This window comes from Aspergillus chevalieri, chromosome 2 (genome assembly GCF_016861735.1).
Source record: "Aspergillus chevalieri M1 DNA, chromosome 2, nearly complete sequence".
NCBI classification, from domain to species: domain Eukaryota; kingdom Fungi; phylum Ascomycota; class Eurotiomycetes; order Eurotiales; family Aspergillaceae; genus Aspergillus; species Aspergillus chevalieri.
The window spans coordinates 2,294,629-2,319,637 of record NC_057363.1 but is presented as its reverse complement, the minus strand read 5'-3'; the positions used below and the strand labels follow the sequence as shown (position 1 = coordinate 2,319,637).

Below are 25,009 nucleotides of genomic sequence, written 5' to 3'. Positions count from 1 at the left end.
GGTTTATTATAACATTCGGCAGTTGAGTATAGATTCTGAAGGAAAGAACGGTGCAGGCCTCGGATTCGATAGAGTATCGCCTGCCAGACGCGCTCTCTCCTCTTACAGATACCAACATTCTCCCACCATGTGGGGCTCGTAATCGTAAAGGGCTCTCTCACAACCAACAGCTGAGGCTGTTGTCGGTTTCTTGCTTTAGCTTGCCTATCGAGACTCGCAATGATATTCACGAACGAGCACTTGCCGTGCCACACCTACGGTCTCTTTCTCGAGACCCAGGATGCCAAGTAGAGATGTAGGATCAAAAGGAGTCAATATCGTGTTGCCACAGCTGGCTATCGGCGGTTATACTCTGTACACCGTAACTATACAGAGTACTCTGCGAAGTATACTATCGAAGCCTTCGGAGTGGGTTCGGGCCGCTTCGGGCCGACTGTCCCCATCTGATACTCTTCCTAGTAGTTCGTATACGGTAACTGGCAGAATCCCTAAATGGAAGGCGATAAGCCCCGATAGCACGGAGACTTGCGCCCGAATCGATGGTTTGCATCTTATACACCGATCGACAGATATCCGTTGGTCAACAAAAGCGTGTCACGTTCCAAACGCAGCCGGAGTGCCGTGGCGGTACCCGCTGTCCTTGGTGCGGCGGTGATTTGAACCATGTTGCGCCACATCCCGCAGCTGTCTTTTGAATGGCATGCATTTGCCAGATATATATAATTTCAATATAGTGGGGTCCCCATATTGAGAGATGTATAGTGATTAGTAGTAAGTCTGCCATATATTCATGCATAACCATCTCTTGAGCGCGGATGTATTGTGGATGTCCCTTGAACCATGTACAACAACCGGTGTCTTTTTGAATGCAACACACTTTTGCTGATGTTCTATATCGTATGTACCATTTTACCCAGTATATAGCGTTTCTGAATTGTAAATAGTATCAAGAACGCTGAAAACAAACCGTACAAACCCCCTGCCCCTCCTTCCCCCCAAATCGAAACCTTGGATATTCCACCCTCCCCCAGACCTTCAACTCCCCCTTGGTCCCATCAACAAACCACCTAACAATCTCCTCCTCGGTCCAATTACAACTCGTCACAACCAGAAACCCTCCCTCCCGCACCAACCCCACCACAACACCAGGATACCGCTCGCAAACCCGCTTCTCAGCAACCATCTCCTCCGACAACGAAATAGCATCAAACGTCCCTTTGTCAAGAACAATATCAAAGCCCCCGTTCGCCCGCGGGAACCAATCCAGTGTGTCCTTCGGGACCGGATTGAGAATATCATATTCCTCGAAGCGGATCTGCGTGCCTCCCTCTGTCTGGGCTTCAGCCCCATCCTCATCCTCATCTTCCTCAGAATCAGAATCAGAATCAGACCGATAAGCACTATGCCCCCTCCCCCTCTGCAACGCCCTCGCCAACTCAACACTCTGCCTCGAATAATCAACCCCCACCATCTCCCCCCGATAACCCCCTTTCTTCCTCAGCAGCGCCAACTGGCTCCCATTCCCAGTCCCCAGGTCCAACACCTTCGGTTGATCGTCGAGTACTTTTCCATTCCATTTCGTAGATGGAGAGGATGGGAAGGTGTTCGCGGGGGCGAGCGGGAATTCATCATCGGTTAAAAAGTCGAGGACTTTTTCGGGGGCGTTGTGTTCGGAGAACCAGGAGGTGCCGGGGTCGGAGTCGTCGTCTGCGTCTGAGTCTGGGTCGGTGTCTTCATTTGAGGGATCTTGGGATTCTGGGTTTGCTGGGTGGTCGGTCTCGGGGGTTTTGGTGGTGAGGTGGGAGAGGGTGCGGGCGTAGAAGGTTTCCCAGCTGTGTGTACCGTTAGTATCGTGTTTTTGAGAAGGGGAAGGATAGCGTACTATTCCTTCGTTCCCAGTTCGCTGGGAGGAAGATGGGTTGGTTGGTCTGCCATTATGCTTGGGTCTGGATTGAAGTTCGAATGGAGGGGTTGTAGAAAAGTCTGGAGCGGACCCACTTGATATCGATAGGGGTCCAGGTAGATAACCCTACAATTACAGAGTCCTGCCATTCTTCCATAGATCAATTCAATTGGGTATTCTATCTATGCACAAATGAGAGATCCAAAACATAGCTTCGATCGAAGCAGACAGAAGTCCCACTAATATTACAGTTACCAGGCACGGGTTCATCGCTGCCCGTCTTTTTGACCCATGACGCCGTTCAAACAACTGAAAAAAAAAAAAAAAAAGGAAATAGACTGAAAGAAATGCAAAGAACAGTATGCTGGATCTCCAGACATGCAACGAAAGTAGCTGAATAGATAGAATGAAAAAATCAACGACCGCAAGCCCGCTTTGGTCATGAGTTCATCAAGATTAACGAGAGATAATAATGTATGTCATCACTGATGTCAAGAATTCAATAAAAGAATGTGTGAATAATAAAGAAAAGAAGCGAAGGTCACCTCATGCGAGGCAAATCATAGAATCGTTGCTCAGGTTGGCACCCGGCTATAGGAATTCATCAATACTTCTCATGATCAGGCGCTCATTGCCCGGCGGTGGTGATCGCGGGTCTGCCACATCTCCTGACAGAACACCTCCAATACCTCCCATCTGTCGGGGCAGTGGTGCAACCATGAACTCCGTGGTGCGAGGCGAAAAGATCGAAGACAATTCTGGCTGCTCGCGCACAAACGATCCCTTCTTTACCGGTTGCACATAGCTGGTCCGCGGCCGCTGGGGTCGGTCCGCTGGCTCCGCTGTATGATACATCTGTCGAAGCGGCAAGGGCCGCGGAGGCAAGCTTCGCTTGTGCGAAAGGGTCTTGGAAAAGCCCGGGCTGCTGGGACGAAGCGTCTTCTGGTCACTCGGCACGGAAAGGGAAGGCACCGGTGGCACGGGGGGTGCATGGTTCATGGATTGACCATTATCCGGAAGCTCCGGCGAAGCGGCAAGGCTAGGAGCCGGGACCTCACTCTTGGGCGTCGATGCCAGAGACCACTCCTCTGGGGACTTCTTCGAGAGCGTACCACGGATCAATCGGGAACGGAAGTCCGTCAACTGGTAGATGAGGCTCATGTTGGGACCCACCCAACGACTGCGCGCCTTGACCATCTCATACATCGAGTTGAAGTCCAATTCTCGGTTTTTGAATAGACCGTAGGCAATTACCAAGGAGGCCGAACGACTGGCTCCCAGTTGGCAATGGATGAGCACCTTCTTGCCCTGGGAGATGCGCGACTCAATAAGCTCGCACAATGGGTACAGGTCATCAAGAATTTCCGAGTTGTGGTCCCAGGATACATGAATGTATTCGGGTTTGGATGATGAAATGCGGCTATCATTTTGAACATGCTGTTCGCCTATCGCGGCCGAGATGCTGTTGCGCCATGCGCTCATGACCGTATCGCTTTCTGGGCTCTTGGTGAACGGGTTGGCAACTTCCTTGGCCACGTTCACAACCACGTCAAATTGCGATGCTTCCTGGGCGGTCGGCTCCAGATACAAGTACACCCCCGAGTCATAGATGCGAATGGGTCCATCCGGGTAGCCGCGCTCGTTCCGTTGAAGCGACTCTCTCGAGTCGAGATGGTCTTCCTCTTCCTGCAGATCATGCAGGGCTCCACCAGCATGCGAATTCTCATCTGGCACCGTCTGGAGAGGAGTGAAGCAACCTTCAGAGGGTCGTCGGACGCCGTGGTGGGTGACGGGTCGAGGTAATTGCATGCCACCTTTAGGGCCAAACGAGGGAGAGAAGACGGAATGCAGAGAAGGCGACGATTCAGCGTGTCGCAAGGAGGGCGTCGGAGGAACGACTTCGGTAATGTTGCTGGAAAAGGACTTGTCAAATCCTGGTGTGCGGATGGTGAGGCCTGCCGGCTTGCGTCGACCAGTCTTGGGAGGGATGACGGGCGAGGGAGGTGCGGAGAAATGATGCGAAGTCGTCTCCACGACAGAAGCGGTTGCAATAGGCGGGCGCGAAGAGTCCAAAGGTGGGGGCATCCTCAGCGACAAGTTCTTGAGGTTGCGCGCTCGTCGATTGGGAGACTCCGGTTGCACCGGTTTGAGAGATTCCGAAGGTTTTAACGATTCATTCTGTTGCTGCGACTGTGATTGCGCCGGCTGCGCGGGTTTCTGCTCGCCAAACTGTGTGGGCTGCATGAATTTAGGATAGGGCATGGAAGATGGCGACTCCGGCGAGGAGCTGGGAGAGGTATCGGGAGCGGAAGGAGAATCAAAGGTGGAGATAGTGGTGGTAGGAGAAGAGTCGGTTGAGCCGGAGGTCATGGATGAAACGCTTTCGCGGTGACGGAAGGGGAGTGGGCGTCGAGAAGGATGAGTAGATCCATGAGAGGAGGGCACCCGCAGAGGTTGAAGAGGCGCGGGGCCTTCGTCCTTTTCAGGTGTGAAGCGGGAAGAGATACCACCAAAGACCGACATGAAGGAAGGGAAAGAATCGGGATGCGACGGAGCGCTGGTCTGAATGGGCATGGTCGAGGTGGACGGTGTTGCTAGAGCAAAAGAAGTAGATTTCCGAATAGTCCTGCGCTTGAATGGCGACAACAAGACCCGTTCAGTATCACAGCCGTCGTGATAGAACGCGGGAGCCACAACGGATGCGTTATTGTTGCATCGGGAAGAACGATGAAGACAAGACAGAGTTGCACTTGCTACCTGCGCAAATGACCTTTTGGACAGGGACGAAGGAAAAGCATCAGCGTCCATGTTCATTTTCTCCGTATGTTCAACTTCTGCAGATAGCAGCAAGGAGTGAGACGGAAGCAACCGGGGGGTCTCATAAGAATCAAACGATGGCAAAACAAGAAAAGAATAAGAGCAGCAAAGCAGACGGCATCAACAAAAGCCGAACATACCAAGCACTGCCAGAAGTCTCTCTCTGAGAATCTGGAGTCTGTGGGCAGTCGTCCTCCAGGGACAGCTAATTTGGGGTATACAGAGATATGTTCAGAGAGGATAAAGAGGTAATATAAGAACGACTGCCCACGAGAGGTTGGAGATATAGAGTAGTGGGAGGAGCCGGATGAATGGAGAATATCAAAACAAAATCAAAAGAAGAGAGGAGAGAGTGAAGGTGAAGAGAAGAGAAGAAGAAAAAAAACAACCAGTGAAGAGAGAAAGAAAAAGAAAAGATAGAGAGAGAGGAGAGAGAGCGAAAGAGAGCGAAAGAGTGTGTGGAAGGAAGGAAGAGAGAGGCGAAGATACGAATGAGAAGAAAGAGAAGCAGAGCTTGTTACAGAAAGAATACGGACCAGTTCGTTTGAGCCCGTCTGTAATTGGCTGTTGAGCAGTGGGGGGCTGTGAGGTGGAGACGGAGAAGAGAGGGGAGCCAATCAGATATTTACTTCTACCGCCCAGGAGCCAATGGGAGTGGGGCGCAGCGAGCCATCCATGGGTGTGTGCTATATTTAGTTGTATTCCGTACGGTATGTATATATATGTACAGAGTATTTGAGTAATTCAGTCATTTGAAATAGAATGCCCTGCCAACTAGGAGTATGATTTAGAATAGAATAAATAGTACTGAGTAGAAAAGGGAGAAAAAGTCTAGAAAATACAGAGAATGCACATCATGATATTCTCCTATCTGGAGAACTTTGTTTGGCCTGTGCGGTGCAACAAATGGAGGTCCACTTGGCGCTGAAAGAGTCAACAGACTTTCATACAGTATTACGGTACTTCTGGTACAAGTCCTGCAGTTAGTAGTGCTGAACACTCATACTGTGTGCTTTGTACAGAGTGCACTGAAGACACTGCTTATATACTTGTAGAGGACTCGTCCATGCTCGCTGCCAGCTGCCACGCAAGGACAAACTCAATTGAGTCGGGACCTGGATGCAATCCAAATCGGCATCGACCACAGTGCACGGTCCGTTCCAACAATACCATACCGTACGAATACAGCGTAACTTGCTCCTGAAGTCTGAAACCATAGTGTGTTTAGCGCCGGCGCCAAGTGGGCCGCTTTTTTTTTAGCCTGAAACAGTTGAGTCACGTGGAATGGCGTCAGAGTCTTCACAGCGGCAGAAGTAACGGTGAAATCATAGTATCATAGTCTCGTCAAAATGGAGGTGAAGCGATTATCCCTACGGAGCTTGGACCGACGGTGGAGTTTGTATGGAGTTGATGCGAGTAAGAGAGCTGAACTGTTGGAACTACCGAGTACTAATCAATGCGACGCTGTTGCCGCCGTGTTTCAGCTAAGGACGTGCTTACCCAGCCCAGTGACCTAGACCAGTGACCTAGTGTACCCTAGTGAAGTACCCTATGTACAAGTACGGAGCGGGTACAAGCTTAAGGGTTTCTATCAAACTATGACACTGATTTACAGGATGTGAAACGACCAGCTCAGCTCGTGGCAAGAGCGAACAGCAGAGACCAACGTACATACTCAAGAACGCACACGGATATACGGAGTAGAGTTCTATGAGTATATAGTAATACCCGTAGCAGTCGAGTCATAGATCATAGTAGGGGCTATAAGATGCCTGACTAGCTTTGAATCACCTCTGATCATGTTCATGACCATATCCATGTCTATATCCGTCATCTGAGATCCATGATTTGCCTTGCATTGATACTTGACGGATATATATATCTTCTGCTTATAAGGAGCACCTCTCCAACCATGGGACTCATATTGTCAACCATGGATCCCTTGCTTATATCTCTCTTTCTATTCTGTGATACCCTGACTGACACTCCTGATGCTCGACTCGATCTTTTCAACCCTTAATCTAGTCTGACAAGTCACTGTCTGTGCGAGGTCCATGCTTAAGCCTCCCAGCCACGCCTTTTTTTATTTTTTTCTGCGCGAAACCCCGGAAGATTTCCTGCTTGATTTTTACCCGTAGTAGTCCACTGTTGGTAATTCGCTTCGCTTAGTCGCGTTGTGCTTTTCTGTCAATTCTGTCAAATCTGCATTGTCGGATGCCCGATGTCCAATTACGGCCCGGATAATAGTAGACATCCACAAACACGAATGCAAACGGTGTCTTCATGACAACAACAACAACAACAACAACATCATCATCATCATCATCATCATCAACTATTACCAGAGCCATATCATAACAAAACAACTACACGCGCCGCGACACAGACACGGCCCTAGTCCAGCCCAACAGCCCGTCTATGACCAGCCGGCCGTTTCGCATGCCTCACCCTGCTGCGTGGGCTAATACTACAATAGAAGCGACGGCTGTTTCTCCTCTCCCCTGAATCCGTGAATCTGTGAATTTTGTCTCTTCATTTCATTAAAGCAACCGAATATCTCGTCCACAGCCGTGGAGGATTAACTTCTATGGCGGCCGATCCCCGTGACTCCGGCCCTGCGATGGAGCCGCCCGCCTCGACCTCTTCATTTTCTCCTGCTCTCCGTCATCTTCACTCTTCCTCTTTGTCCACCTCTTCGTCGCCCCATCGTCTTCCTCAGGGCCAGTTCAGTTTCGAATATCATCTTCCTCTGCGAAAACGAGCTTTGACTGCCAGCGCCCAGCAGTACTCCTCCCCCGCCGCCACCGCCGCTAACCATCCTGCTCCCCGGCGCACCATCAGCACCTCCAGCACCACTGGCCCGGTCCATGTCCCTACACACCGGAGATCCGTCCCCAACTTCAGCCTCCCCCACGTCGCTGCTCTTTCTCGACAGTCATCTTTCTCGTCTCCGTTGTCCACCCTCAACCAGAACAGTCTTCATTCCCCCCGACCTCGCGAGGTCGAATCCCCTGGCGACGACGCGTTGAATCCCAATGCGTCCAAGCGACGAAGACAATCCACCGTCATTTTTCAAGATTCAGCGAAAACCACTATGCCCGCATCCACGCAGACCTATGTGCCGTATCGTTCTTCCTTTGCTGCCGACAAAAGTCGCGCCCTCAATGGGGTAGACAAACAGGCGCAGGACCCCGACGAGACCATCACCAGTAACACTTCGCGCGAAGATATCTTTCTCAATATCGCGAGGTCGGATTCAGACCGTCGCAATTCTTTGGCTCGTTCAGAATTCAGGCGGGTAGGTCGCAAAAGTCCAAGGAAAGAAAATTTTGAATCGCTAACGAGGATCGCAATACATAGTCCCGACTCGGTCTTTCAAGTGGCTCCTTGCGATCCCCAACCTCTCGTGTACATAGCAACGACAACACCCCTTCTCCCGAACAATTACGATCCACCAATTCGCATGCGCCCTTGCGTTCTCCTCTCCATGCCACCTACGGTTCCGTGTCGTACCCGCATTCTTCAGCATCCGCTCACCCCCTCGATGACCATTCCCGCACGCGCTATGCCGCTGTTGGTTCCAGCTCTCGATCCTCCATTGGCTTGCCGCGAAGCAGGTTGAGTCGAACAAGTCCAGACGCCTCCCCGCGTACCTCCTCCGGCGCAGATAGGCGGGCCTCATGGCAGGACCCTCCTCGTATCTACCCCAACCCCGCACTATCGACTATCCGCAGCAGTCGTCTACCCAGCTCGTCGGAGACCACTGAGCGCGTCCGCGTCGAATACCCGGACAAGAACCGCCAGGATGGAACAGAGTCTACTCTTTCTACCAATGCGCCGTCCACAGTCTGGGATGAACTGGAGGACCTCAAGTCTCGCATCCACAAACTCGAGCTGACCGGCAAGTTACCACCCTCGTCGCAAGCCGCCATATCTTCCGCTTCGAATTCGGGAGGTGAACGGCCTCGAACAGCAGCGACCACAGCCACTACCCTGTCCTCGTCGCCTAACCACCGTCGCAAGGAAAGCGGTCCATCAGCCGAGTCTGATACCGCGCCGGCCAACCCAGTCCACCCTCTTTTACAATCAGCGCTGGGCAAAGCCAAAACGGTGCTCAGCAATGAGGTTTACAGAACACTGGAAGCCACTGCGACGGATGCGACAATATTATCCACCATTCTGGGCTCCGGTTCCGTTCCATCGGGCAGCGTGTCTGTGATTAATGGGCACAGTCCATCCGACAGACAATCCCGACGGAAGGCGGACAGTGTATGCCGGGGGTTGACAGAACTCTGCCTCGCATTATCAGATGACTATATCAAGCAACACGAGCAGCCAGGCCAGGACGAAACCATTCGGGCACCGCAGCAGAATGGCCACGCCAATCCTGAACCATCAACTCCTACACTGCCATTCCAGCGGAGAGAGAGTTTCGAACCCGAGGGAATCATCCGGCGACGGAGCAGTGCTCGGGTTGTCAGTCGATTGGAATCTCGTCGCGCGAGTATGGTAAATGGAAACAGTCCTAGCTATCACCAAGACGACCCACCTCCAATTCCCGAGAAGCCGATCCCGCAGCAACAATCACCACAAACACCAGCAGCACCAACAGCACCAACAGCACCAACAGCACAACCACAGCCGCAACCAGAACCCGAAAAACAAACAGCCACCGTTACTCCTAAAAGCCGACTCACTCGCCTATCGACATCATTCCGGACACGCAGAACACAGCCGGAAGAAGAGAACGCAGAGAAAGAAAGTTCCCACAACCGCACCCTCTCCCGAGCCATGACCATTGCGACACCAGCAACACAATCAAGCCGACTAGCAGCGCGACAACGCCTCTCGCAAAGCTTCACCCCGTCCCAATCAATCCCCAACTCTCCCCGCGAACCGCAAACCCCACAACAACCACCACCAGCCCACCAACTCCCAACACACACCGCGGAGCAACACGTCCCCCGCACCCCGAGCCTCTCCCAATCCGCCATCCCCCTCCGCAGAAGCTTCATGGCCCACACCCCCGCGACATCCCGCTCGAATATCCAAGCCGGGTCCCGCCGCTACGGCCTCTCTAGCTTCTCGGCCGCACCAGGCGAGACCGATATCCCAGAAACACCCCAACAATCAACACCAGGAGCACCAACACCATCTCAAACAAGGATCGTCGCCCCCTCGACGAAGATTGCGGCTAGTTACACACCCATCCAGCAGAACCAGAGCCGCTCGAGGGCCAACAGTCTGGGGACTAGACGATTCGGAATTCGGCCACGGCCGATGGTGAACGTTGATAGTGCGGTGAACGGGTATAACAATGGCTAATGGGCTTGATTGAGCATTCTCTCATTCAAATTTCGACCATCTTACGTCTTATGCCCCGCTTCTTATTCATACTTTTCTACTTTTTTCGACCACCCGTCGAGCTCTTACGCTACGCCTTTTTTTTTTTTTTATATCTAACGCAGCGACTTTTGGATATTTTCAGCCGGCGTTTTTCTTTTTTCTTTACATTCTGGGTTGCGTGTCCATCCATATACCTTACCTGTTTATCTTTTTTTCTTTTAACGACGAACGTCACATGGCAATGCAATGCAAGCAATGCATTAATGCATATGTTTCTTTTTACCATACATGCAACACGGAGTACATATGGAGTCTACGCGGTACTGTACATACTGGGGGGTACTGTTTGTACATGGGTTTGGGTTGAAGTTGGGTTCTCTTTTTTTCTTGTCGGATTTACTTGTTCTCTTATAAATATTATATTATCTTATTCCTTTGGGTATTTTTATTTTCGGGTTAGATTTCTCAGTAACTTATTATTTTTATGTACAGTATGCCTTCCCCTTTGTAGGGCGATGACGAATATATGATGTGTGCTCCAGGATGTATGCAATGCAAGACAAGTCATTACGAGATATACCGCGGATGTAAGATCTCGTTCCTGCAGGAGTCATACCTCCGTCGTGGATATATCTAGTGGGGATGAAGATCACGGTCCGAGTTGACGTAAAGGAACACGAATTTTGATCTATTCATGGCACACAGAACTAGTAGTTCCCTTAGAGGATTTTAGATATACGTGAAATCGGAAGGTAGAGATTCATTCGATTAGACCTCGAGAATGTGTAGGATCCAGAGACAAGATAACAGCGTTTTGTTTCTTTTTGTGTTGTTTAGGATTGTTTTCAAGAGGAGACGTGGTAGCAAAGGAAACAGGTGAAAGGAAACGGAGGAAGAGAGCGTTCAGGTCCGACAGTCAAAGGTGAGACAGGGTGATTAAAACGAAGACATGATGTAGGTGACCCCTGCAAATTCGGGTTCATTAAACGACGACGACAACAGGTAATGACCATCAGGATTTGGTATCTAACAAACATGTACGGTCCATCTCAATAGACCCTCGCTTCCCATATCGAGAAGCCACATAAAACGAAGACAACATGAAAAAGAAGAATAGGAAAAGAAAAGACGTTGGACAGAAAAAGTAATTATGATCATAAGTCCCAGAATTAGATGAAATTCGCATGACCGGACACTGATCATGAAAGCGTAAAACGAATAAGATCAACCGACATTAGAAAGGGTAACGACGGAGATTCGATGAGTTTACTCTTGGTCCTGAGGCAGCTGACTACGACGAGTCTTTTCGGCTTCAAGGTTCTCGTACAGGAGATACAGAGCCTTCTCGTTGGCCTGGGCGCTTCCCATGATGGTGAACATGCGCTCACCGGTCTCGTCGTGAGGGGCTTTGGCAATCGAGATGCGAGCTCCAGAGCTTCTTCGGATCTCCGTGATCTTGGTGCCGCCACGGCCAATGATGCAACCCACCATGTCAGCCGGGATGCTGATGTTCTGGGTCTGAATTTCTTCGCCGTCTTCGGTGACAAGAGGGTATCCACGACTGGCGTCGGAGTTGGATCGTCGACCGTAGCCACCGGAGTGGTCACTGAAATCGGCTCCGTTGCCTGTCCGGTTGTAAGGGCGGCTGCTGAATCCGTTGTTGGCGGGGGCGGGAGCTGGGCTCAAGGGGCCGGGGCCGACAGACGAGCGAACTGCAGGGTTGTAGAGCACAGTGCCGGTACCGCGCTGCCAGTCATCAATGAGGCACTTTCCGATTTCCCAGATCGCCTTCTCGATACCCTCTGGAGTTCCTTGCACTTCAACGACTCGTTCAGTCGATTGGGGGAGCATTTCCTTCTGAGCAACCATGCGCACACCGGAAGCGTCTTGGATGTGCTTGATCTTCAAGCCCTGGCGTCCGATGATGGTGCCCATCTGGTTGTGAGAGATAAGAAGACGGACCGCTGAGGAGCCATTAGTAAAACCCCTTGATCGAATGGGAAAATATTGTACTTACGGTGAGTTCCGTTGTTAGAAACAATGCCACCCATACCCATCTGCGGAGCACCTTCCACCAAACTCTTGGCAACAATCGCATAAGCTCTGGCGGTGCCCTGCAAGGGACCGGTGACGGTCAAGACACGGTCATGCACACCGGGGACGACCTTGCTGACGCCAGCCTTGACGCCAGTTTCGTCGCGCAGGTCAGCCACATTTTTACCGGCCTTGCCGATGATGATACCCGCTTCCTTGGAAGAGACAATGGCACGAAGAGTCAACCCGGCCTGAGCGTACTCTTCTTCGGTCTTGGGGGTGATCTCGATGTCACTCGAGTCGACCATGTTGTTGACATCGGTCATGGGTTCGTCGATGACGGGAGTAGTGTCGTGAATCTCGGAGGTGTCCATGGTGTCGAGTCTGAATTAGGGAATATCCTTTTTTTAATTTTCTGTAGAAAAGTTGGAACTTTTCGAGAAAGGTAGGTGGTCCTTGTTTGTAAAAGCGGCGTCAAGAAGGTGACAAACAAACTGCGTGGAAGCGCAAAATCAGTTCCATGGTCCTTCACTGCGTGTCGCACGAGACTCAAACGAGGGGGAGGAGGGGCAAACGACAGGACTTGACAGAAAATGAAAAAGGGTAATAGAAGTGAGAAAAGCAAAGCAAGTCCCAAAAAACTGAGCCGAAGACAAACAATGGACAAAACTGTGAGTGTTATTCACTTACCTAGGGACGAAGAGGAGGGGAAGAGTGGGAGAAGTGGCGGAATGGTGATTCGTCGGGTGCGAAGAGTTCGTAGGAGAACAGACGAGGACGACGCGATAGTCAGAAGAAAAAGAGGAAGAGAGGGGGAAGAGAGAGCAGAATCAGAGGGAACGGTAGAAGAAACCGAGGAGGAACGGCGAGAGAAGTGGTGGAAGTGGTGGTGACGGTGAACGCGGATGGAACGAAGAGGAAGAGGAAAAAAGGAAGGATTAGAGGGAGAAGAGACGGAAGGAGGTAGGGACGAAAGGGAAAAGGAAGAGAGATGAGGAAGAAAAAGGATGAAGACGAAGGAGAGAAAGAGAAAAAGGATGGAGGATGGAGGAGAGAAAGAAAAGAAGAGTGGGAAGAGAGAAGAAGAAAACAGAAGAGGAAGAGAAAGAAGAGAAGAGGAGAATTCAGAGATCACGGGTGGGCCCCGGCCATGGCTCTACTACACCACAACCCTTTTTAATACTTCTATTCATTTTTCTCTATTTAGCTCTCAATATTTCAATATTCAATTGTTTTTATTGTGCTATATTTATGTTATTTTTATTCTGATTTTTATTTCTGCCACCACCCGAGCATTGAAGCTATTCCACTGTCCAGGGCCAGCAACAACTCGGCCACGCCATAAGAACAACCCCGGGTAATAGCCTCAGACTCCATGGTTGTACAGTTTGATTACTGCTGGCGAGTCATGCCAGCTCATGTTTTAGCGGATAGTCACAGCCTGATAGCCTCCTCAGCCATTTCACTCCCCATTGGTCTCGACAACCCGCTCGTGCAACTTGTGGCGTCGGGTTCTCAAATTAGCAGTCCAGTGGATCTATGCCATGATATAAAAAGCCAAAAAGTCGGGAAAATAGGGGCGATATAGAGGAAAGTGAAAAGCTGAGTGGACTAATATTCCCTGTCAAACGGCGAGGCCGCCATTCTCTATCTGGTCACCATCTGAAGTAAACCAAGCAGATCCCATAATTAATCAAGAAGTGCAGGTGCAAAGTACTCAGCAAGGATATGCTTCGTTGGAATCGCAGACAAACAGATATGCATACGACCAAAAACCACTCCGACTGCGCCCAGTTCTGTCAATTTGTAAATGACAAGACACTCCCAGAAAATTAACAAAATAATGCCCATTAGAACGCCTTTCCCCATACACCGTTTGAAAGAAGAGAGAATCGAATGCTCACTGAACCAGTCTGACGCTCGGATGTTTCAAGACCCCCTCGAAAGTATATATGAGCCTGACGAGTAAAACAGCAGAGCCTCCTCAACACACCACGCAAAGGAGCTCCTCCTCTAAAATAAACTTGCCCTCCTTATACTTCTGCCCGGACTCATATGCCTTGTCGTACTTCCATCCTACTGTCTCCTTGCATTGCCGGCACGCGATATCGCGAACCACATGTCTTCCGGTTGTCATGCTCCGCTCCACGGCTTCAGACTGTGTAATGTTGACGACGTTGTTGAATAGAAAGGCTTTGCCATGTTGACCTCGAAAATCCTATGAGAGACACACAAGTCAGAGAAAGTACATCACTAGCTGTAGAGACAAGGAGATCTCACCCGGCTCACGATGTCGTGATAGTCGGCCAGATGGGTTTTGCAGTGCTTGCAACCGAAGATCTTGTTGGAGTTGAGATATACGTTGTATGCGAGGCCCATGATGACCAGTTAGTTATAGCCTCTACCGACGTGAGAGGGTAACCGGAACAGCAGCGGTAATCCGGAGCTTGGTAACTCCAACAAGGCAGGCGAAGGAGATCCTAGACGGGTTTGAATATTTCAAGACTATTCTTCTGTTCCTGCAGAAGAAGCCTGTTCGCGACCCTGGTGCGATGACCCCTTGAAGGTCCGTTTGTCTGAGAGCCTGGTCTGACCCCGTGAGACAGACGGAAACACTCGGTTTATATAGAGTCCCCGTGACGCTGACTAAAGCACAAGAAATAGTCCCACCTCCCGGATAGAGTAGTATTTCTAATCCTGGAATGCACGAAGTCGATGCGAGATCGAAGAATCGTAGCTGAGCTGGGGTGGTACAGTATACTTGCGGCGGTCCGATCCAGCGGGGCAAGCGAGCGGAGTGTACGGGGTAGCAACTCGCGGTGACGGAGGAAATCAACGGTCTCGATAAGGCATCCAAAAGGCTGCGAAGGTATAGTTCGATGAATTAGTTGGATAGTAGAAGGATCGGGTGAGGACAATGGGAGGCTGAAGGCGGCTGTTGGAGAAAGAGGGAGTGAGGAGGGGAAATGAGATGCACGCTTTGTTACGCGCAAGAAGAGCACACCGCCGCTGGAGCTCGGCGCCACACTTGGGGCTTGACGAAGTTTGAACAGGAATCAGAATGATGTTTTCTTCGAGAATATCATTTACAGCGAGACACTGGCATTGGACGAACGCTACTCCAACAAGAGCCGTATCGGCACGGTTGTCTTATCGTTATCGTCACCAGAGACGGTCATAGAAGAAATAGGAGGATGACGGAACTACCTTGGGGACAACACGATACAAAAGGATTTTCTGCTTTTCGAGGAAAGCAAGCTACTATAATTTCTTCAAATCTTCTTAATCTACAATATTATCACTTGACGGTGTTTTGATAGAAGAACAGCTGATGATGAGGCCATACTCCCTTATCGCTTTTTCCCGATAACGGTCCTTGGCTGCGCATGAAGTATATGAACACATTGGTCTCGTGATACAGTAATCACGAGGGCAATAAGACATAATTTCGATCGGTTATGATATCCCCGATTGTGCAGCCATGAAAAAAGATGTATGAACATCCTCCACCAGCATGGCTTATCGCTGGCCAAGTAACCTCGAATTGCTCTGCCAGAATTCCCTGCAATCAGTATGCCCCCAATGGTCTGTCCACCACTCCCCAAAGCTATCCTCAACACCCTCATCCACCTTCGGTAATCGTTCATCACGTTTCAACCCGCAGAGTGCGCAAGCGTGAGATGCCTTGGTAGCTCCTTGCTCAGCGCTTGCAGTAATGGCCCGAACATTCTCCGGAATGACAGGAACTGGACGTTTTCCCGAGGTCTGAACCACAGAGTTGAACAGCGCAGCCCGGTCACGCCAGATGGTAATCACATCAACGGATTCTTGCTGTTCTTTGATGTCTTCGTTCTTGTTTATGGAACTAAGCTTCATGCCACCGGTTTTCCCGGAGCGTGCTGGACCGATTCTCATGCTCTGGCTTAGGATGGCGTCTCTCTTCCATCGGTGAGTGCGGCCGGCGATTACTCGTGCGGCTGTTTTCAGGGTACATATAATCGCTGCTGCTGCTGTTTCGAGCACTTCTTTCTGTTGCGAGTTATTTCTGGCTTGTGTCGCTTCTTGTCGTAGTTGTTCCAGCACCTGAGGGAATAATTCCAGTAGGACAGAGGGTGGAGGGATGTTCGTTGGTCGTACTTGACTTATGGGAACATTTTCTTGTCTGATCTTGTTGAAAGCTTGTGAAGCGCTCCTTTCTGGTTGCGCCGGGGGCTGTTTGTTCAATGCCGGGGTGGCTCCTGATTTGCGAGGCTGGACTGGACTTGGAGCTGGAGGCCCATCATTAAAATCTCCCCAATCTTCAAAAGGATCGTCTTCAGGCGGTTCAGGCGGTTTTAAAGAGGGTTTGCTTTGAGGCAGAGGGCTTTTCTTGGGCACTGCTTTCCTTGCCTGAGGTTTTGATGGTGGCTTCTTATCCTCGATTGATAATAGATCAAAGTCCCCAGACAGAAGATCAGAGCTCTTAGACTGGCCCTGAACCCGACCTGGCGCATGAACAGGCCGCGTCGGCTGCTGCTGAGCCGATGATGGCTCCGCAGTCTCGAACTCCCCCCAGTCATCAGATTCCGCATTCGAAGCTGTCTCAAGCGTCGCATCAAATAATACATTGTCGTCGTATTGAGGCTGTCTTGTTTGCTGGCTCATTGAAGGTGCCGACGGAGCCGGACTCGTGAAATCGCCAAATTCTGCATCTTCCGATGTGTCCAGATCGGGAATGAGAGAACTTGTGCGCGCATGAGTTGTATGCTGGCGCGAGGTATTTGATGGTTGAGTAGATGTTGCATTAATGCCGAATTCTGCGAATAAGTCGGCAGACATTATGGCAAAGCAGCCTGGCTGATCTGCTGGGGGTCGTTGTCAACAAGCGCTCCGGTGCATGTGTGATATGTAAGATGTCTAGTGAGAGCGAGAAAGAATGGCAGAAAGAGAGAACAAGGTATCAAAAAGATAAATTTAGATATTCAAAACTGCAAGTCGCGATTTAGTATATGTACAGCAGTCTCGCGAACATGAGGAGGTGGAATGCGGGACGGTGAATCTTAGCCGCTATCAATCGGTCCCTGACCTCATCTTCTGGTCCTGTCAACAACCACCTGTTTCTGCCCCGACGCAACCATACGATGCAATGAGGTCTATTGACGATACGAGGTACGACTGAGAAGAACTCCCTCTGCGATAGCTTGATACTGAGTATGTGACTAGAAAGAGATGGTCAGCTCTGTTTTGCGACAATGACACCACCTTCGATCTCCGAAATGCCCTGAAGTCAGAACAAGAGAACATATGCAGTGATGGACTGAGATCGATTTGTTGGAAGGTGTGACAGAATACATATCTACATGAGATATTTGGATTTAGCTAACCGAGTAGGCATTCTTGCTCTTCGACGACCTCGGCCGCACGCAATGGCTACCCAAGATATACGAGACCCGAAGCGCCTATTCCGCATTACGAGAACACTTCCTAAAGTACATCGAGCATCCAGATGACTTACAATCGACCACCGATCCGCTGGCGGATGACGAGGAGGTATGCTCTTTTCTCATAAACCAATGCGCAAAGCAAACCGCTGGGAGCATGTTGGAAATAACGAATATGCGCGCAAAAGTCGCCCTGGCAGACACTGCGACGCGATGAACAGATGAGGGCGGATGTATCGCAAGATGTGGATAGGTGCTTGCAGGAGAATTTCTTCTTTCGGGAACCCACGACCAAGTCGAAGATGACTGATATACTGTTTATCTACGCCAAACTTAACCCGGATCTAGGATATCGGCAGGGTATGCACGAATTGCTAGCGCTTATACTGTGGGTTGTGGATCGGGATGCGGTTGAGCGAGCTCCGTTGGAGGAGAGGACTGGATCTGCGGATAAGGATGACGATTTGATGGTGAATCTGTTGGATGCTTCTTACGTGGAGCATGATTCTTTTACGTTGTTTTGCTCGGTCATGCAGACTGCGCGAGTGTACTACGAACATGGTGAGCAGAGGTCGTCGAGTGGTACAATGGACGTCATTCCTATTGTCAACAGATGTCAGTATATCCACCAGGAGCTGTTAATGACCGCAGACTTCGAGTTAGCGGATCATTTGCAGGCGCTTGAGATTCTACCCCAGATTTTTTTGACGTAGGTCACCCGATCCTTTGTCCTTCATTCTGAAAGCTAATATTGGACACAGTCGCTGGATGCGTCTACTATTTGGCCGCGAATTTCCGTTTGAAGATGTGCTCGTGGTGTGGGATCATCTCTTTGCCGAGGGGTTACGCCCGGAAATCGTCGACTTTGTCTGTGTCGCAATGCTTCTACGAATCAGATGGCAATGTTCGTACTGGGCGCTGTAATTCGCCTTGGTGCTCGTGTTTGCTAATTGGCATCTCTCTAGTATTGGCTGTGGATAGTTCGACTGCTCTGACCCTTTTGCTCCGCTATCCGTCCCCTCATCCATATGCGCCCCAGAGCTTCGTGTACGACGCGATATATCTAGACCAAAACCCCACGACAGAGAGGGGTAAATTTATTATCTCGAAATATTCCGGCAAGCCTCCTGAAGCCTCGAGACGACTTGGCGCAAGGCCTGTTCCAAACAGGCGAGCGCAGCTACTTGGCGACTGGAAAGACATGAACGAAACCAATGCATTCTCTAAATCACCAAGAAGCAGCTCCAGGGGCCTGGAGACGATCTTTCAGGATGTCTCTGAAGGCATTCAACGACGAACGGAATCGTGGGGAGTCGCAAAAGCAGTTCGCGGCGCGGTGAACGAAGCTCGAAAGAACATGCAGTCGATTCAATCAGAGGGCTACCCTCGTATGAGATATGGTGATAGCTCCTCGTTTAGTGCTAGGAACAGCGCCTCCTGGTCACAGAAGCCAGAGACTGCCGAACTCCGCGAGCGAATTGATCATTTGGAGGAACGCAACCGAATACTTGCCAAGTCTCTCAGCCAATCCCTGAACGACCTACGCTCGCAAATGATGAATATGAATGTCGGAAAGGTCGACCCGCAAGCTACAGCTGCTATGAAGCGGACTCTGACAAGGGTACAGTCTGTGCAGACATGCCTTGAAGACCCATCAGCTTTTCTACAGTCGACCACTGACATGGAGGCGAAAGAACCAAGAAAGCAGAAAACTGAGCAATCCTCTACAGCTTTTGGTAGTACTGAACAGTCATCCAGATCATCATCGTCGACTAGTGACAGATCATCACGACCCGGCCCCAGGAAACCCGGAGGTCCAACATCAATGCCCCTACGCCAGTCACCACGCCCGTCATTGGCGAATTCTGAATTCTCATGGATGCTGGGAGGCCATGGTAACCGAAACCTATCGGGTTTTGTTAGCTCGGCTTCGGAGCCACCGGAGCAGGCACGACAGCAGAACCAAACGCTATTTGGTACCGACGAGGAGAAAACCAAACGGTCTCCTGCCGAGCCAGATGGGTTGGCGATGCGCAGTTTGAGCGGGCCGGAAAGTCTAGAATGAGCAAGACCCTGTTCGGTTGCATTGCATGTCTGGGATGGTTTCCATGGCCATTTAGGGGTGGTACCGTGGCACGATGAGAGATAGACTAGATCGTTCAGAGAGGAGCATTGCGGACTCTCTGGTAGAGAAATCACCGCTGTCTTAGAGTAATTATTCTGTCTAGTACCGTTCACGATACCGTGTCTATAGTTGCTACTAGTCAGGCGCTCAACTGACAGAATTCTCCGAACATTCTAAAATTTGGCCTGGGACGGACCCAAAGAGGAAGGCATTACATCACCGCCTATCGCCTCGGGGGTTTTACGGGATTTTATAGACAGGGGGAAGAATCCAGTGACTTTTCTCCCTATGTACAATTACAAAGTGAACACATGGTTAAGAATTGCTGCTCCGGAAAGGAGAGCCTGTCGTATTCGTAATAGTTCGACAGTGGCTCTGCCCTGTCCAAAGGGACCTCCGACCGAACCGTGCAGCCTTCCTTGACGATTCTTCGGGGATTCTTCTCAATCGGCCATAACTATTTCTTTTTATATCGAGAAAGCAGAAAAGGCTTATTTATATTAATTAAATTAAGCATCAAAGAAAGCAAAGAGAAAGGAACGAGTGTTGTTACTACTAGCTACTACTACTGCTGCTGTTCCCACCCGCCAAAACAAACCCTTCTTCCCCTCCTCTTTTCTTTCTCTCTTCTCTTTCTCTCTGGTCCACGCCTCCTCCCCCAAGGGAACTGGCGCAGACCAACGTCCGGACGATTGCAACAACAATAAAACAGCTATTACCTTGTGTTCCGTCTCAGCCTACTTTGCTCCCCTCTGCGACCGACGCCTGCCTCCCTTACCCTTTCCCTCGTGCGTGCGACCGCCACGGCCATATAACCTCCGGACCTTTTACCCTCACGAGGCAGCTTCAGCTCTGCTGCTGACCAACCTCTAATCCGGAAAGCGAAAACGACGAGAGCCAAGAAACAACGGAAGAAGCAAAACCAGCAAGTCGAGTTGTACATATTGGTTGACGACAGACGTTTCAAACCCTCCCGCCTCGATTCATACATACATACATCCATACATCCCACATCCGATGCACCAGCCTAGACCGATTGCTGTGCAACAATTCTGAACCTTTTTTCACATTCTCTTTTGTCTTTGTTGACTCGACCGGCACTGGTCGCTAGCCATTTGCCTGTCGAGGTTGAGAAGGAATTTTTTCGAACGGTAGAATTATGGGGACTACACGGACTACACACAATCACTATTTGGATGGTTAGTTTGTGCTTTTGCTTTCATATTCTTCATTTTCTCTTGTTTCCTTGTCCTTGCCCCTGCACTCTCATTTCCTTTGCCTCAGGCGAGAGCTTCAGGTTGGGCTGAAAGATCGTCCAACGGCCAAGATCTGAGGAGAACACCGGATAAAAAGAGAATAAAACACCTGCGCCCGAGAAACGCCCTGGCAAGTAACCCGGAGTGACAAAGCTGGACACATCAATGCCCTATACCTTTCGATACGCGCGCAAGACGCAATATTGACCAATTGATGTGCCGAGCCGCACCCATCGCAATCGGTGCTCTGGTGAACAGACGAAGTTTGGAAATGAGAGAGTTGGGTGTTTTGTGCTTTACAAATTACATTGCACTGTCCGCTAACCAGGATTACTGCAACAGGCGAACCAAGTCCCCTGTCCTCTCCGATACAATGCTCTATCTCAACATCTCCGGGGTCTGACCCTTACGGGGCAGGACTCGATGAGAGACGTTCCCTGCCTGATTATGACCCTCTCCCAAGGTTAGTCGACATATCTCCTTGCATTTTCCGGCACCAGTCCTGCATATGATTGCGCACACTATACTTGCCCCTGCTCCTTCTTTCCCCTTAACGGAAGAGACAAGAAATTTTGACCTAGTGGCAGATCTCCTTTACTGGAGAATGAACATGGAATGGGCCCGTCTGGGTTGGATCGGATACGACAACAATTTCCCTCGCGAGTAATGACCCTTCCGAACATATCGGCTTCGTCGCTAGTTCCTTCGAATTCGACTTCACAACATCGTTCGCCGTCTCCACGGTCTAGCTCCACGTCGAGAGCCCACTCCGCTCGTGCAATGTCTTTCGAAAGTTCGGCCACGTTGGAGAATCTCCATCGGTTTCCGTGCGAGTCGCTACACTCGTTCTCCTTTGCACAGCAACCGGAGGAGCTTCTCCATACCCGTCAGAATATCCTGAAACGGTCGATCGATTTTATGCGCGGCCGCTTTGGCAGGTCCGTTAGCGGCGCGCAGACTGGCACATGCAGGGATACAGATGGACAATGTACGGTGGATTCTTTCTTATCACAATCGGATATTTCGGGGAAAAGTGAGGGTTATTCTGACACTGCTGGCTTAGCTCTTGGCCCGATGACCGGACCCGCGGACATGTGCGGCAACATATTCGAGAAAGCTTTTACGGACTATGGAAATTCCCCGGAAGCGACTCAAAGCCATTCAGCAAATCATCAGATGACTCCCGAGGTGAGCCATTCGTTGAGTCCGCTGCCGAAGGACCCTGTACCGCACCAAAAGAGGGACCCAAAGGCCGACGAGCCCTTGTCCAGGCACGTAAAACGTACATACACGGATGGTAGCTCTGCTGGTCCCCAGAGCAAGCTGATTGAAACTTTAGCCCAATCCACCACGGATCCTATGTCAGCGTCCGTCGGCTCCTCGACTCTTGGTTTGGGATTTCCAGTTCCGGCGTTGCACACCCACAGCAGCAAATGGAACCCAACCTCCCAGGCTGTCTTCCGGACAGAGGCGCAGGCGCCATGGACTATATTGGCTGCTAATGATCTCTCGTGTCTTGTATTCGGTGTCACTCAAGCGGAACTCCGCAAGCTAAGTATACTAGAAGTCGTACAAAAAGATCGGCGGCAGTGGCTTGAGTCGAAGTTGCGAGACCCCAGCACTGACGCTGCAGCAAATCTTCGTTCTTCTTCCCCAACCTCGTCCGATAGGACTCGTATCAGCCAGGTAAACTCCAAGTTTGTGGGATCTGGTAATGGCTCAACTGCCAAGCTGTTCAGTAAACCACCATCCTCAAGAGGCGTAAGGAGATCTCAGACGGACAACGGATTTGGCTCGAGTACCCGCATCCCCAGGGAAACATATCATCCAGCGACGAAATCCCGCGGTGTTTTGCTTTGCGGCGATGTGGTTCCTATCCGGAAACGCAATGGTACTCAAGGCTCAGCCAGCATCTGGGTCATGGAGAAGCGCGGAGGCTTGATATGGGTCCTGGAGGAAATTACGGAGAACACCGCTTATGTGGATTGCGATTCTTCATGGAACGTCACAACTGCCCAAGGGGATACGGAGAAGATCTGGGGTCCTGAAGTGGTCAAACCCGGCAAACGGATCACAGAGCTTCTTCCGCGCCTTCCGCAGGAATGCCTCCAGGCTGCGACCGACCAGGCCATGACCAAGATTTCCGAGTTGAAGTACTTTGCTGCCCGCAATGCCGCCGGGTTCTGTAGTCCTGTGACTGTTGACAAGACGGACAACAGCGCACAGCGTCGTCTCCGGATATCTAGTTTCCCGCATGTTGCTGGTATGATGGTGCTTTCTGCGTCAACACTGAAGGTGATCAGTTCGAATTCGGTCTTCTCGGCTGCCTTGTTTGGTCAGGAACGTCCAGAAGGACTGCATGTCACCGATCTGCTTCCGGGGTTCGACCGCCTCTTGGATGTACTCAATGAAGAGGATGACGGGCCGTTGATGGATGGCATGGTGATTCCTGAACAGAGTCTCCGCAGCGCGAGGACACTCGCTGCTTTACGAGATGAGAAGACCAATGTGGCCTCGGTATTCCTCGAGCCGGCTGGGCTCACTGCGACTCATCGCGACGGCTCGACTATGGCAGTGGACGTGCAGTTACGAGTCGTGAAGAGCGAGACGATCTTCTCCAAGGATGATCAAGAAAAGAAGGTCAATCAACATGACGGTGGTGATGATTCGGATGCTGAGAGTGATGACACGGTCGCTGCGACTGAACTTCTTTATGCGTTATGGGTGACCTACTCGAGGCAGGTCCATTCGACTGGTCCAGCGTCGAATTTGCGACCGTCCAAAGAGCCATCTCGCAATACTACGCCTGTAGTTGTGCCGGGGCCTACTGCGGCGACGACTACTCAGCCTGAGCCCTCGGGTACCAGTGAAAAGACATCGGTAGAGACGCAATTACCGCCGTCAACGCTTAGCCAACAGCTGCATGAGGCTGCATCTGAACCGCTGAATGACAAGCCTGTCCAACCCATGCCTGAAATGAAGTCGAATGTCTCTGCTACGAAGGATATTCCCGAGAAGAGATCAATTGCCGACTATATGATTCTCGAGGAAATGGGCCAGGGTGCCTATGGAGAAGTCAAGCTCACGTGCCTGAAGAAGAACCCGTCGAAGCGAGTTGTTTTGAAATACGTTACCAAGAAGCGGATTCTTGTCGACACATGGACACGAGACCGGAAGCTGGGTACGGTCCCACTGGAAATTCATGTTTTGGATTTCCTCCGCCGCGACGGTCTTCGACACCCCAACATTGTGGAGATGGAGGGATTCTTCGAGGACGACATCAACTATTACATCGAGATGAAGCCGCACGGTCTGCCTGGAATGGATCTATTCGACTATATTGAGCTCAAGGCCAATATGGACGAGACGGAATGCCGCAACATTTTCCGACAGGTAGTGGATGCTATTCATCATCTGCATATCAAGGCGCGCGTGGTGCACCGGGATATCAAGGATGAAAACGTGATCCTTGACGGCGAAGGAAGAATCAAACTGATTGATTTCGGAAGTGCTGCGTACATCAAAAACGGGCCTTTCGATGTTTTCGTGGGGACCATCGACTACGCAGCTCCCGAAGTCTTGCAGGGCAAATCTTACGGAGGAAAAGAACAGGATGTGTGGGCACTTGGTATCCTTCTGTATACCATTGTATACAAGGAGAATCCATTTTACAATATCGACGAGATTCTGGACCACCCGCTTCGGATTCCTTATCTACCTTTCTCGGAGGATTGTATCGATCTGATTCGGAAGATGCTCGATCGCGATGTCGACAATCGGTATACCATTACCGAGGTTATGGAGCATCCATGGATGGCCACCGATTGAGCGAAGATTACGACTTGGATTAAGACGGCAACGAATGTTTTGGATTGGACAGTTATATACTCAATATTTTTATTTGGGCACGGTACAACTTGGATTGTGGTACGTGTAGGAAATAAAAAAGAAGCCGGAACAAGCGTCATCAATCAGGATACCAACAAAAACGACCAAACGAAAAAAGCGCCCAGGATGCATGAACATTGACAATACAAGGCGACGAGATACCCCATCATGACATTGCGGTTCTTTTGGGCTAGATTTTTCCTTTTTACTTTGCTGATGT

The 25,009-nt window shown here is 50.6% G+C and overlaps 8 protein-coding genes across 8 annotated transcripts; 3 read left to right on the top strand and 5 right to left on the bottom strand.

The window, feature by feature from the left end:
• Positions 1 to 946: 946 nt before the first annotated feature.
• Positions 947 to 1,935, bottom strand: ACHE_20803S (putative S-adenosylmethionine-dependent methyltransferase; the record flags this gene model as incomplete). Its single annotated transcript, XM_043285146.1, has 2 exons — positions 947 to 1,832; positions 1,883 to 1,935. 2 exons carry the CDS (start codon positions 1,933 to 1,935, stop codon positions 947 to 949), a joined length of 939 nt encoding a protein of 312 aa, XP_043133867.1.
• Positions 1,936 to 2,494: 559 nt separating this feature from the next.
• dspD (putative protein-tyrosine phosphatase) lies at positions 2,495 to 4,717 on the bottom strand (the record flags this gene model as incomplete). The annotated part of the gene is made up of 1 exon (XM_043285145.1): positions 2,495 to 4,717. One exon carries the CDS (start codon positions 4,715 to 4,717, stop codon positions 2,495 to 2,497), a length of 2,223 nt encoding a protein of 740 aa, XP_043133866.1.
• A 2,590-nt stretch (positions 4,718 to 7,307) lies between these two features.
• ACHE_20801A (putative LPXTG-motif cell wall anchor domain protein) lies at positions 7,308 to 10,045 on the top strand (the record flags this gene model as incomplete). Its single annotated transcript, XM_043285144.1, has 2 exons — positions 7,308 to 8,018; positions 8,081 to 10,045. The coding sequence occupies 2 exons, from the start codon at positions 7,308 to 7,310 to the stop codon at positions 10,043 to 10,045; spliced, it is 2,676 nt and encodes an 891-aa protein (XP_043133865.1).
• A 1,287-nt stretch (positions 10,046 to 11,332) lies between these two features.
• Positions 11,333 to 12,474, bottom strand: HEK2 (KH domain-containing protein; the record flags this gene model as incomplete). Its single annotated transcript, XM_043285143.1, has 2 exons — positions 11,333 to 12,030; positions 12,084 to 12,474. The coding sequence occupies 2 exons, from the start codon at positions 12,472 to 12,474 to the stop codon at positions 11,333 to 11,335; spliced, it is 1,089 nt and encodes a 362-aa protein (XP_043133864.1).
• Positions 12,475 to 14,084: 1,610 nt separating this feature from the next.
• ACHE_20799S (putative Yippee zinc-binding protein Moh1) lies at positions 14,085 to 14,479 on the bottom strand (the record flags this gene model as incomplete). The annotated part of the gene is made up of 2 exons (XM_043285142.1): positions 14,085 to 14,318; positions 14,381 to 14,479. The coding sequence occupies 2 exons, from the start codon at positions 14,477 to 14,479 to the stop codon at positions 14,085 to 14,087; spliced, it is 333 nt and encodes a 110-aa protein (XP_043133863.1).
• Positions 14,480 to 15,619: 1,140 nt separating this feature from the next.
• Positions 15,620 to 16,918, bottom strand: ACHE_20798S (uncharacterized protein; the record flags this gene model as incomplete). Its single annotated transcript, XM_043285140.1, has 1 exon — positions 15,620 to 16,918. The coding sequence occupies one exon, from the start codon at positions 16,916 to 16,918 to the stop codon at positions 15,620 to 15,622; it is 1,299 nt and encodes a 432-aa protein (XP_043133862.1).
• Positions 16,919 to 17,225: 307 nt separating this feature from the next.
• ACHE_20797A (GTPase-activating protein GYP6) lies at positions 17,226 to 19,585 on the top strand (the record flags this gene model as incomplete). The annotated part of the gene is made up of 6 exons (XM_043285139.1): positions 17,226 to 17,248; positions 17,303 to 17,417; positions 17,471 to 17,629; positions 17,709 to 18,229; positions 18,282 to 18,424; positions 18,486 to 19,585. 6 exons carry the CDS (start codon positions 17,226 to 17,228, stop codon positions 19,583 to 19,585), a joined length of 2,061 nt encoding a protein of 686 aa, XP_043133861.1.
• A 1,219-nt stretch (positions 19,586 to 20,804) lies between these two features.
• On the top strand, positions 20,805 to 24,729 carry ACHE_20796A (serine/threonine-protein kinase; the record flags this gene model as incomplete). The annotated part of the gene is made up of 4 exons (XM_043285138.1): positions 20,805 to 20,844; positions 21,244 to 21,364; positions 21,489 to 21,889; positions 21,965 to 24,729. 4 exons carry the CDS (start codon positions 20,805 to 20,807, stop codon positions 24,727 to 24,729), a joined length of 3,327 nt encoding a protein of 1,108 aa, XP_043133860.1.
• Between the last annotated feature and the right edge of the window lie 280 nt (positions 24,730 to 25,009).